At 43.0% G+C, this 13,034-nt stretch overlaps 1 protein-coding gene across 1 annotated transcript in view; it reads left to right on the top strand.

Annotated features, from left to right (window-relative positions):
• card11 (caspase recruitment domain family, member 11) overlaps window positions 1-13,034 on the top strand; it is a 33,864-nt gene that overhangs the window by 2,634 nt on the left and 18,196 nt on the right. Inside the window, exon 2 of the mRNA XM_023829988.2 lies at window positions 12,225-12,514. Within this exon, the coding sequence (XP_023685756.1) occupies window positions 12,292-12,514 (223 nt within the window). The 5' untranslated portion in view covers window positions 12,225-12,291. The remainder of the gene's footprint in view (window positions 1-12,224; window positions 12,515-13,034) is intronic.

Below are 13,034 nucleotides of genomic sequence, written 5' to 3'. Positions count from 1 at the left end.
TCAATTGAATAACATGCAGATTTTTAAAATCTCAATGTGTGCAAAAACTTTTGCTTGTAGTCTGTGTGTGTGTGTGGAAAACTGTGCCTGGCATATAGAGTTACCGTGTCAAGCATTCTTTGCTGTTAACACCTTTGATTTCCTTAAGACGATAAAGATTGAGAGGCATTTTTAATAAAATGGAGCAAAGATTTTAATATATTTTTATGAGGCAGGTCACTGGGATCCTTCGTTCATGGCTGCCACATGTTTCATGCTTTTGCCAACCATGAAAGGGATTCACAGTTAATTAACTGGCAGGCTTGTAGGGAGAGGAGAGGCTGGCAGGTAGATACCTGCATAGTGAAGCTTCCCAACAGAATGGAGGCTTCACGTACATAACAGACTAATCTCTAGTGACAGCTGGTCCTGAAATTATGTGCTTTTTGCTAGGTTGTAGTAGACATCACTTAAAATCATTCTAGGGCACATTTCACCTCCCTACTCATGTATTCCTCCGCTTAAGATGAATCATGAAATGCGTTAGTACTTCCTTTTCCTGTTACAGATCGCAATTACCATCTTGGGTCTAGTTATAACCTAATGCAAGTACTTATATTTTACCGTTTGTGAAGGTATCACTTCCAAAACAGCCGCAAGCTCTCATCTTTCTGAAGAGTTTGATTCACTCGTTCCGTTTGCTCAGGCGTCAGCTATAGTCTGGGGTTTCAAGGGGGAGTGCCTTGCTGTGAAGCCATTCTCAGCATCCAGATATGTGTGATGAGGGCATGCAAATAGCTGATACCTTGATGGCGGGCTGTTGAAATGCATCACAGCAGCGGGGAACTTTCTGAGTAGTTCAACATCTAGCTATTGGTAAGGACTGGTCTGTCATTGGTTTTTGTCTTTGTGCTTGGTCTGCTCTAGCAAATTGGTTTTCTCATATGTGGGGGTCAACCGATAAGTTGGTAACGTACATCATGGTCATACCCTTGTTCAATAGCTGAACAAAAGATTTGGTAACACTGTACTTGAGAGGGCACAAATAATGTAGTAGCACACTCTTACTTAAAGTATTAATTAACCAAAACACAAGTGTTAATTATCTACTGATTGTTAATCATTAATCAGTCATAATAATTCATGTATTTCATTCAGTTACACTGCAGTTATTTGCATTGTTCATGATTTGTACACCCTCAAGTAAAGTGTTACCAAAGATTCTTCAGTCGTGTGTGTGTGTGTGTGACTGTGTCTGTACAGTACAGTATGTGTGTTTGTGTGTGTGTGTGGGGGGGGTTCCACTTGGGTAGCTTTATAGATTTAGATGGAGTTGTCGCTGTGGGATGGAGAAGTTGCGACAGGCTTAGAGTTTCTTGAAAAATAAGTGTTGATTCATAATCAAATAATTTCAATGGTTTCTTGTAAAATTGCACTGCAACTAACGCCCAGCATGAGACTGAAGGACACGCTGAGAAGGTTATTTCATGGCAGTGAGACTTATATAGAGTTTGAAAGCAAGACTTTGAATCTACTCATGTAGTAATACATTCCTGGGCTGTTTGTTTACCTACAGATCGCTGGCACGAGTCTTAGTATAACTGTTTCCTAACACAAAGGTCTGGTGAAGATGTACTGGGTGACAGGGGAACTGGTTGACTGAAGGGACGTTCTGGAAACCTTCAGAATGATGGGCCTCCCAGGTGGATTACAAATGTTGGTGTGAGTTAGAAAAGACCTGAAATGAGACCTTGGGTTTAGTAGCCAACATTGGCGGTTTTGGCTGTCGCAGGTCTGCTGGGCGCTTGCAGCTCGGAGACAAGTTGCCTGGCAACCGTGCCGTGTGTGAGAAAACCGCAGGCTTGGCTGGGGGTGTATTGGCACAGGATTCCCAATGCCCTGGAAGTGTCTGGGCATTGTGGCAAACCCATGCCTGAGACAGAACTGGCAGAGCATGCTGTCATTTAAAGGAAGAGCATGTATGGCTGTTTGTTTTCAAAACCATGGTAGGGAAACATCTTGGCGGGAGTTTGATGTATCTATTAAAAATAAATCAGTTTTAGTTCTAGGTAGTCGGGGATATAATGGTTTGGGGATGTTTATAGAGACTAAGACCTTGAGTGAAAGAGGGAAGCTGACCTGTTTCGATGTTAAGAAACATTCATTTATACAAGATAGGTGTAAAACCATGTGAATCACTTTGGATTAAAAAAAAAATACTTGTTGCCCTTATATATTAAAATTCCAATCCGGGGTTGCGAAATGCTAACTGCTTGCTAACTTCAGTCGTGAAGCTACGAGCTGACATGGTTGGTGGGCGACAGCACAGTCATTTTTTCTGATAAACTCTTTACATAGACCTAATGTGCAGTGCAACTGGCAGGTCACACATGCACTAGTTCTCACATAACCTGTTAATTCAGATTTGCATGCAGGGCCTTGTAATAGTGATAATCCTATACGTGCCAGACCTCGTTGTCTATGGTGAGACAAACACACACACACACACACACGCAGACACAGCTCTCCTGTTCCTCTGTACGCACAAATAGCAGGCGTGTGCCCATAGCTGATTGGTCAGAGGATGTTCGCTTGGTTTGTGGTTGTTCTATAATCAGACTGGAACTGACGAGGGTGTGCAGCGGTAGCTTCCGGTTTCCGCCATGCCTTGCTTCACCAGTCACTCACATCCAGGTTTGGTGTTCTGGGTGGATGTCGGGGCGGGAGGGGCAAAAAGGCCAAGGATCAAGGGGGTAAGGAGGTGGAGCGAAGGGGGCTCAAATTGATAAATTTGAAGTAGTTTCTCAAATATACAACCATTTTTTGTTACTCATAAACAATGTCTGTGTTAAGGAAGGGCAATACAGAGAGCAGCAATGGGGAGTTTGTTTTGGTCCTTTCTGTTCTCCTGTGGGGGGCGGAAACATTAAGTGGGAGCCCTGGAGCAGCGTCATGCGGATTTGGGGCGGTTTTCCCATCGAATCCCGTCGACTGTGTGTCATGTGACTCTCGGCCGCAGGGTTACTGGGCGCGACGTGAAAGTCCAAACGTGACATCTGTTGAGAAATGAGGAAGTGAAAAGTTCAAATGTTGTTAGTCATTTATTCCAAATGAAGAGGGGAAGCAATGAGTGGCAGCTGGCGGAGTAAGAGGCTGTGGATGCTCACTTACTCGCTCGCTACAACTCCGTCCCAACATGGGCTTTTGGTTAGAGGTAACTATGGAACAGCCTGTTAGCTGGAGAGATCTTTTCTGTAACCCATAGTGCCGTTAGAATTTGGCTGGGTGCAGGATGTTGCCCAATCCCCCGACACTTAATCAGAGTGTGTTTTTACACTGTCCTTTCAAAAAGCTAAAAAAAGTGGTAGTTAATGTTGGGATCTGCCAAGCTACATTCTTCCACAGTAACACCCTGTAAATTTATTGCTAAATGTTTCATCATTGCTTTGGCGTGCAGTTTATTAGCTTCCACGGTGACCGTGTCATTCTGAGACCATATTGTGCCATTTCTGGTGGTTCCTTTCCTTTGCACAATGCGTAAATAATATATATGAACAGTTTATGAACTGTCAGGGTCTATTGCAGTGACATTCAATGTGCTGCCAGATATCTCTCATGTACTGTAAACATCTGGCATGACTCAGTATATTTAATCATGTTACCACAAGCCACGATTCCTTTGCAATATATATTTTGAATTCTGTCTCACGGCAAACTTCACATCATGCAAAGCTTTCTTGCGTATTTCCTGAGAGGACAAAACAATACTAGGCTTAAATTATAGGGATGTTCTAATGTTTAATGCAGCTTACTACCTGCCCTATAATGGACTGAAATCCAGTCCAGGGCATATCCTGCTTTGTACACTGGGGTTCCAAGGATAACATCTAGGACCATGGGGACCCCATACTTGATAAGCAGTTACGGAAGATGTATTGATTGCTGCCTGTAAAGGCAGAATCACTTGTGGACTATGTATCTACTGTATAACTGTTTGATATGCTGTATTTTGACAATGCGTATTGTAATCCCTGACTTAGGAATACATATGGTTTTACGACTGTTCCACCACTGCAGGTACTTTGATTGTTAAGATGAAAACTCAAAATCATGGTTCATGGGTCGTTTTCAAACTTTGAAGAGGCATTGTGTATGTGACAAACTACACAATTCGTTATTTTGTAAAGAGTTGGTATACTCTAAATGAAAGAGTTTGATTTGTAAATACCGTTTTTTTCTTCATTGTAGCTTATCCTGTGCATATACTGTAAATAAGAATCCTTATTTTTTGTTCAGTTTTTGTATTGCACAAAAGGAATATGTCAGTGAACACATGATTTGTTTTGTAGTTTCAGGCCATGGGATTGACACCCCACCCCCCTCTTAGCAAAGTTCATGGTTGTGGACATGGATACGTTGGGGTTGGCCTCACTTATAACCTTAAAAATCTTAGGTTATTGCACGATATGCAGGTGGTTGTGTTTAAAAATGTATAGTGTATGGCTTGGAGTACATTGACTTGCTTATACCACAATTACCACATTTGGGTTATATGTTTGTACTTGAAGACATTATTTTCATGTTTGCACATCTGAGCACACCGTGTGCAGAGCTGTGACCATAAAGTTGTTGGTGCCTGTTGAGGTGGCAATCCATGAACCTGATGGTGGACACTCGCGGTAAAGGGAGCTGTCAGGCTGAAGAAGGAGGTCTTCTGAGCTTAGTTAGCCTTTGGGAATACAGAAGCAGCTGACAGGTACCGGCAGGGTAAATGCAGCTTTGGCAGTTGTGAAAGCAAAAGCTTGTTTGATGAGGCCATGCAAAATGACTTTCGTTCAGCCTTGAAAAGATTCTGCCACACCATCAGGTGACTCGTGCAGATTATTGAAATGTTCTGTTCATTGGTCTCCCAGCTTAATCCATTACTCGACTGCAGTATATTCAAAACTCTGCAAGCTGTATCCTTACCAGAGGTAATTTGGTCAGAGCGCAGAGCGGTTTTCTAATTAAGGCTGGAGCGGTCGCTCCGTCTCGCTCCAATTTCGCTCCGATACCGCTCACACTATGATTCTGAGGTGTGCCCAAATCTACCCAGAATTCATCTGTACAATTATCAAGACTGTTACACAGATTGGCCGAGATGGAATTCGCAAAGTATTTCACAAAGGAAACTGATAAATCATACAAGTGTACTATTCATATCAAACGTATAGATGACAATAATGTAGAGGAAGAACAACAATGTGGTGAAACTGTTTCAGTGAGTAAAGATTCACTTTGGAATCACTTTTCTCAGAAACATGAGTGTGCTACGCGAACAGGCGGAAGCCGGAGCAAAACGTGAGTAAGTTTTATATGGTTGTAATATATCAAGTTTATAAAGTAAATTAAAGTATAAAAGCCTATAAAGTAAATATTTGTAGTCTAATAAATTCGTTGTGTCATTCAAAGTAGGTCTAATAGGATTTTTTTAATTTCACGTAACGCTGTCAGTGAAATTTTATTTTATAGAGAGACGCAGCAGCATCAACAGAAAAAAATTGAGGAATTTAAAACGTAGAAGCTTACCCTTTATATTCTTTAGGCTATTAAGCCCACTGATTCCTTTATTTTTAAGCCTATTTTTGTGTGGAATGCCATTGCCAAACCTGTCCGTTGTTGAATATATGTTGCTTAAAAATAAATATTTTTCTGAGTGGCAATGTTGCCGTTGCTCATATTTCTTTATTTATTTGTCCCTCTTTTAAATTGGAGCGAGTGTGGAGCGATTTGACTGGAGTGGGAGGAAATTTTAGTGGAGCGAGGAGCGGTGTTGAGCGGAGCGGCGTAGTGCGAATTTGAGCGGAGGAGCGGGCGGAGCCGACAGCCTCGTGAGCGAAGAGTGGAAATTCTCACCGCTCCACTCCGCTCACATGCTCTGATCCTTACCCCCACTAAGTGCTCAGCACACATCACTCCTATCCTCCATGACCTCCAATTTACTTTATTGCATTCAATATAAAATTCACCTACTTACATTAAAGGTGCTTCATGGCTAAGCTCCTCACTACCATGCAGAATTACTTTAGGCCTGTTCTCTTGTTTCTGGTCTGTTACCTGTCCCGAGAATTAAACTTACCACCATAGGTTCTCAGGCATTTAGGGTCGCAATCCGCCAGCTCTGGAATTCCCTCCCGTAGAACCTTTGTGTAACTACTCCTCTCCCATATTCAAATCTCTACTTAAGTCCCATCTCTCCTCTCTGTGCTACCCTGATCATTGACTGTCTTTGTGTCCATTTGTTGTTACTGATTTTTGTAAGTCTGTGGTCTCTCTCATATCATTTATGATTATATTTAATCTCTTCCATCTATTATTTGTAATTGTTCATTTTTGTTCGTTTTTTTCCTCTATGAATTATCCTTGAGTTATTGAAAGGCACTGTATAAATTTAAATTGTTGTTGTTGACACAGGAGGGGGGTGCAGGGAATTTGCCATGCTGTTTACAGCAGGGATGGAGAACTGTTGGCTTCAAATGGTGATATAGTCAGGCTGTGCAAGTATTTTGAGGACCCCCTGAATCCCACTGATATATCTTCTTTGGATGACATAGACCTAGAAGACTCAGAGAGAGACTTATCCATCTCTAGGGCTGAGGTCATTAGAGTAGTCAAAAAATTCCTTGGTGATAAGACCCAGGAACTGGATGAATTTGGTTCTGAGTTCCTTAAAGCTCTTGATGTTGTTCAGCTGTCTTGGCTATCATGCTAAGTTCCTTTGCCTTAGCAGACTGGGGTGGTGGTAACAATATTTAAGAAAGGGGCCCGGGGGATGTGTTCCAGCTTCAGGGGGATCACACACTTCAGAATCCCTGAGAAGGTCTATGCAGGGATACTGGAGAGGAGGCTCCACCTGTTGGTCAAACCTCAGATACAGGAGGAACAATACAGATTCTGTCCTGGTCGAGCTGGATACTGGAGAGTTCATGGGAGTTTGCTCAACCAGTCTACATGTGTGTTGTAGACTTGCAAAGGCATACAATCGTGTCCCAGGGTGAAGCCTTTGCTTTTTGTAGATGATGTGGTTCCGTTGGTGCCATCAGACAGCAACCTGCAGCGGAGTATGAAGCAGCTGGGATGAGGATCAGCACCTCAAAGTCTGAGGCCATGGTTCTTGACTGAAAAAGGGTGGATTGCCCTCTCCTGGGAGGGAAGAATTACTGCCTCAAGCGAAGGAGTTTAAGTATCTCAGGGTCTTATTCACGAGTGAGGGAAGAGTGGGAGACTGATAGGCGGATCGGTGCAGCATTAGTTGTAATGTGGACCCGTTGTCTTGTGCTAAAGAGAGAGCTGAGCTGGAAGGCAAAGCTATTGATTTACCAGTCAATCTAAGTTCCTACCCTCACCTACAGTCATGAGCTTTGTGTAGTGACCAAAAGAATGAGATTGCGGATGCAGAAGTGAGTTTTCTTTACAGGTTGTCTGGTCCTTAGTCATTGGGTGAGGAGCCTGGCATTTGGGAGGGGCTCAAAGTAGAGCTGGTGCTCCTCTGCATCACAAAGAGCCAGTTGAGGTGGATCGGCCATCTACCTAGGATGCCTCCTGGACACCCCCCCAGGAAGGTGTTTCAGCATGTCCAACCGGGAGGAGAACCCAGAGCAGACCCAGGACACGCTGGAGAGATTATACCTCTAGACTGGCCCGGGATTCCCCCAGAGATGCTGGCTGGGGAGAGGAAAGTCTGGGTATCCCTGCTTGGACTGCTACCCCCATGACCCGACCCCGGATAAGCGACAAATAGTAGATGGATGGATGGATGGATGGATGAACCAAAAACTTATTTATTATTAGAACTACTGTTTAGGCAGGGAAAGTATTAGGGTAAAATGGCTTACCGTTGTACGTCCTCTATTTTGGAGACCCCCCCGGCAAATTTTATCGACAAAATTTCAAAATATTGGAGTAATGTAATAATGTAATGTAGGGCTGTAGCTATCGAATATTTTGGTAATCGAGTATTCTACTGAAAATTCCATCGAGTAATCGGGTAATCGGATTTGTGTTTTGTGTTTTAAGTAACCTAGGTTAGCCCAAGTTTGCATCGCTAGCTAGCTATCAAGGCTACTAGTATCCTAGCTCTACATCCGTCGTGCAGTATTGCACTGACCGTTGTGGTTTATCCCTTACATAATTAACGTACATTATTTAACAGCCCCTATCTCGATTAACAATCGCATTGATTTAACGCTACATTGAATTTATTTACCTGGTCTCGGGTGAGCGTCCTCCTCCGGTCTCTGAGTAGAGCGGATGTTTCCTGTTGAGATGCTGCAGCATGGACGACGTGCTATTGTGGTAAGTTAGCTCGACCTTACAGTGGACACATACTACAGCGTTCTCTTTATTTTTTAATTTAAAATGATTCCAAACTTTTGACATTTTTTGTCGTTTTCTTCTGTTTTCTCTTTGCTCATCGCCATTGCTCCCTTCCATTACGCAGCCCACAGTAGTCCGCGCTCGCGCCCTCAAATCAAAACACCGCCGTCTCCTTCCGCTTCGTGGGTGACGTAAGCGTAAGTGCATTGTCACAGTAATGCAAAAATCATTGCGAAAAAACGTGACATGAACTTTAAAATGAATTAATAGAGGCTTCGAGGCAGAGGATTTTGCCTCGATGATTTTTTGTAATCGAGTTACTCGAGTTACTCGAGGAATCGTTTCAGCCCTAATGTAATGACTGGACAGTATGGAAAATTTAATACTGCCCAAGCCTTCCAAGGTTTTTTTTGTCCTAGGAACGTTTACCAAACGTTACAATTAAGGGTCCAGTTTTCTTGACATTCCCAGAATGTTATCCCACTACAACAACTAAGAATAATAATATATATGCAAATGAGGGGCATGGTAGGGCAGAGGGTAGCACTGTTACTTTATACTTCATAGTTCATCGGTTCTTGGCTGAATGCTGTATTCACAGTGCATGCATGCTGCCTAATTATAAAATAACAGTTTTATTATAAAACAATGTTGTTCAACATCAATTATATTATAAAGATGTTCATGTAATAATGTCACCATGCTAACATTGCAGAACCTTTGTTAAAATGTAAAACATGGAAATAACATTACAGTAACATTCTCTACTATCTTTTAGAAGATTTTTAAATAACATTTTGGGAGAATTCCCTGTTACTTGGGCTGCTACTATTAAACATTTTGCGTATATACAACCCAAGTCACCGTATTTAATATATCTTGTGATCCGATCCCATGATGCATTTTAATATCAAGTGTAAACAGGCATGTAGTATTCGTTCACTTCACTTCAGCTTCTGGTTTTGCAGTTGAGAGACCAAAAAAAGTATATCGTTTGCACATTTATGGATTATGTGAGCTCAATGGAGTATTTTATGGGAATGTTAAACTAAATTGTGCTCATGATTCAAAACGGGCTCTGTATGTACCAGTAATGTATCTGGTACCATTCTTAATGGTATTTTAGGAAAATGTTGGTCATAGTGCAAATGAAAAACAAAAAGAATATAAATATTTATGCATATAAAAAATATCAATAATATGAATGACATTTCAAGACATGGACATTGAGATGTAGACAAAGAAATGCAGGTAACTACCAAGTTGTTGTGGAAAGATTCTGCAGACTGGCGAGCAAGTGATAAGTGCAATAAATGAATAGGTGTAGTTTCAGAGACATGTTTCATGAAGAATCAGAGCATTCAGGCAAAAGCATATTTGTTGGCTTTCACATTTCCAGTTAATCCATCTACTACTTCTAAAAATTGTACGGGTTGGTGAGTGTGTGAGGAGCTCAGATCAGATGGGCGGAGCAGGGGATGGCACTGTCTGGGCATGCAATGCAGCCGTTCCAGCAGCCACATGTTTGAAGTTTGCAGTTGGTTATCAGACACAGCAGAGTGGGTATTGGGAAATTCCAGCTTGGATTACATCTTGCTTTCCTCAGGCACTATGACAAACTGAGAATCTGGGAAGGTTGGATGGATTATTACAATACAAATTATTACAAATACAAAAACAAAAATTCTGACCAGTGCACACTGGAGATTCATGGAAAAGATGCCGTAGAAAGACCAGGCTGTTATTCAGGGGAGTTTGATAAATATTTGGATCACAAAAGTGAAAGCCGGTTGTTGTAACACCCCCACTTTTGTTGAAACATGACTCTCACCCCCCCAATCACACACACTTTTTTGTTGAATTAATTGCACATTAAAACATGATATAATCTACATACTGTTGATGTAAAGCAAATGTTGAAGTGCGGGAAGTTAATTATGATTTGGTAATTTTTTTTCAAGGGGTAACTACTCACCCCCCATGTAACCCCCCCCCCCCAGTTAAAATATTGAAACCAACATAAACATGGGGAGGACATGCAAACTCCATACACACTGAACCAGGAGCAGGATTAAGACCCAGGAAGCCCTCATGCTACTTTGCTCCTTCTATCAGCTGTGCCTGAATACCCTGACTGACGGCTGCTGGGGCAGTTCCTGTCACCGTGTCACCACAGGCCTCTGTGACAGGCCTCTGCCTGCATATAAGTGTAGGTATTGAGCAGAGCTTCCAGCTTGAAGGACCCTGATCGATAAACGGAGATGCCTTCTCTGGATCCACTCCACTCATGGTCGGTAGCTTTGTGTTTCCCGTGTACCTACCTGTCCTGGACAGGAGCACGTGCCAAAACATACAGGCTGTCATATAATAGTGAGTGACTTGGATCCTAAACAGGCCGGACCAGGATCAGCCCTGTAGCCTGCCTGCTACATTCAAAGATTACAGGAAAATAAAAGCAACCAACACAAAGCGAACGCCTGATTTGCGGCCCCCTGAGGCAAGAGGAATCAGCACCATCCTCTTACTCAAAAGGCATCTGGCTCCTCGCTCCTATCAGATCCACGCGAGGGGGTTACCAGTGGGGAGAAGGGGGGGGGGGGGGGGGCAACTCATCTTATGCAAAGGTATGTGTGGCAGCCTGGGAGAAATCAGATAGGATTTCATTTGCAAAGCTGTGTCAAGCACAAGCGGAACAATGCAGCAATTGTGCAGGCGGAGGAGAGCGGCAGTCATACGCTGCAGGCAGCTGGGAATATGCAAAGGCTCAAGTGAGCTCGTCTCACTCTCCGTGCCCAAAGCCACGAATCTGCCGCTCTGTCCATCCGTGTGGATCTCTCAGTTGAGAGGGGTAGGGATACGCTCCCCCCTCCCCCGGATCACTGTTCAGCTAAATAGCGCACCTCCGTAATTATCCCCTTAAACACTTCCTCTTGTTTTATGCTTTTTCTTCAGAAAGTTAAATGTCATCCTTATTATTTATGGCCACTGAATATTGGTGTCTCTGCCTCTCTCTGACACAAAAACAACATGGATTTTATATAGTGCTTCTTGCCATTAGTCCTAATCAAAACACAATATTAGTCAACTCATCTGTAACACTCTCATACGTCAATATATTTTTTTTATTATCCACTCATTTAAAGTTTATACACCTTCCAGGTGACATTCTGCAGTTCATAGCTATTTCCAGATGTTCTGTTCCAACTCACCCCATGATATTCATTCCTATCATTATTACTTATCTAATCTAAGTTCCATGCAATAATAAGTTACAGATAAGATGAAGAAAGAAATGTGGCCTATTGCCCTGTTTCAGTCAGTTACACAGACAATAAGAAATCAGCAAAGCCACGAGTCAAAGGAAATCCATGATCATAGATGTTGCATCTTCATGGCTTTCTTGAAGATCAGCAACTTGTAAAGCATTATTTTCCAAAGGCATGATTCAGCCCAGCCTTCCATACCAATAATGGTTCCATATTGCATTTTTTAAAAATCTGATAAAATGGCCTATTTTTCCAGTCATATCTCTTCCACTCTTTCCATTTTCACTGCATGTCCAGTTACTCTAATGCCTGATCCCTCCTTGGATCACTTTCATTTATACGCCATTGACCCCCCCCCCCCCACCTTTCAGTGATCACGACATCAGGGTAAAGGGCCATCCACTGATGAATATGGCCGCCTGACCTTCTGAACCATTTTGCCAATGCATACTAAGTGGAGATTTACTTGACTGTACTATAATAAGCCTCATGATTAGCTTATTTATGAATTCATTAGTACTCTTCACTGGAGTAATAGGCCCTTTGGACATCACTGACACCTTTTGGTTGAAGTTTTTAAATTCCTCCAGTGAAGTCTCCGCTATCGTTTGCTTTCCCCTGCAGGGTTTAACGTCTCTCACACTCGGGCCGTTTTCCCGCTCGTTTTATCGCTACGCTAACGCCCCCCACCATGGACGCTCCAACGGAAAACTCGGAGGGTGGCTGCGGGGACCCGGCGCGCGACGACGAGGAGGCGCTCTGGGAGAATGTGGAGAGCAACCGCTACATCCTCAGCCGCTACATCAACCCCAACAAGTTGACGCCGTACCTGCGGCAGTGCAAGGTGATCGACGAGCAGGACGAGGACGAGGTCCTGAACTCATACATGCTCACCTCCAGGGTCACCCGCGCAGGTAAGAGCAAGATTGGTGTGGCGCACATGCGCTCACGCGTGTTCCTGCACCGATAACCGTGCTGGCTGGGGGACGGAATTGACCGAAACGTGGCAGCGTGTGGAATCCAAATCACCCTCGGACAACATTTACATGCAAATTGCCCCATTAATCAGTTACTGAGTCACTGTGTCACCTTGCTCTGTGTTTCCAATTGTGTAACATGAAGATGGATGGAGGATGTTACATAATTGGCCGTCTACTCTGGGTTCCTGTTCAGTGGATGCCAGCCTCAGCAAATGTCCTGGCTTGCTCAGACAAAACGTGCACCCAAAGTAAAATCTGCGCTTCCCCTGCGTTTTCGGCCTTAGGCAGACCACAGACTAAAGACCACAGCCTTTACCTTAAACTTTTATTAGTCTGATCAGTAAATCAGTGTGGCAGCAGAGTGGATTTATATGGGATTAACAGCCAATAAAATTTGAGGTTAATTTCCTTGTCAGTGCTTTTATTTTTGAAAGCTAAAACAAATGGTGCTCTT

This window comes from Paramormyrops kingsleyae, chromosome 22, assembly GCF_048594095.1.
Source record: "Paramormyrops kingsleyae isolate MSU_618 chromosome 22, PKINGS_0.4, whole genome shotgun sequence".
Lineage (NCBI taxonomy): Eukaryota > Metazoa > Chordata > Actinopteri > Osteoglossiformes > Mormyridae > Paramormyrops > Paramormyrops kingsleyae.
This window is presented reverse-complemented; position numbering and strand designations above follow the sequence as displayed.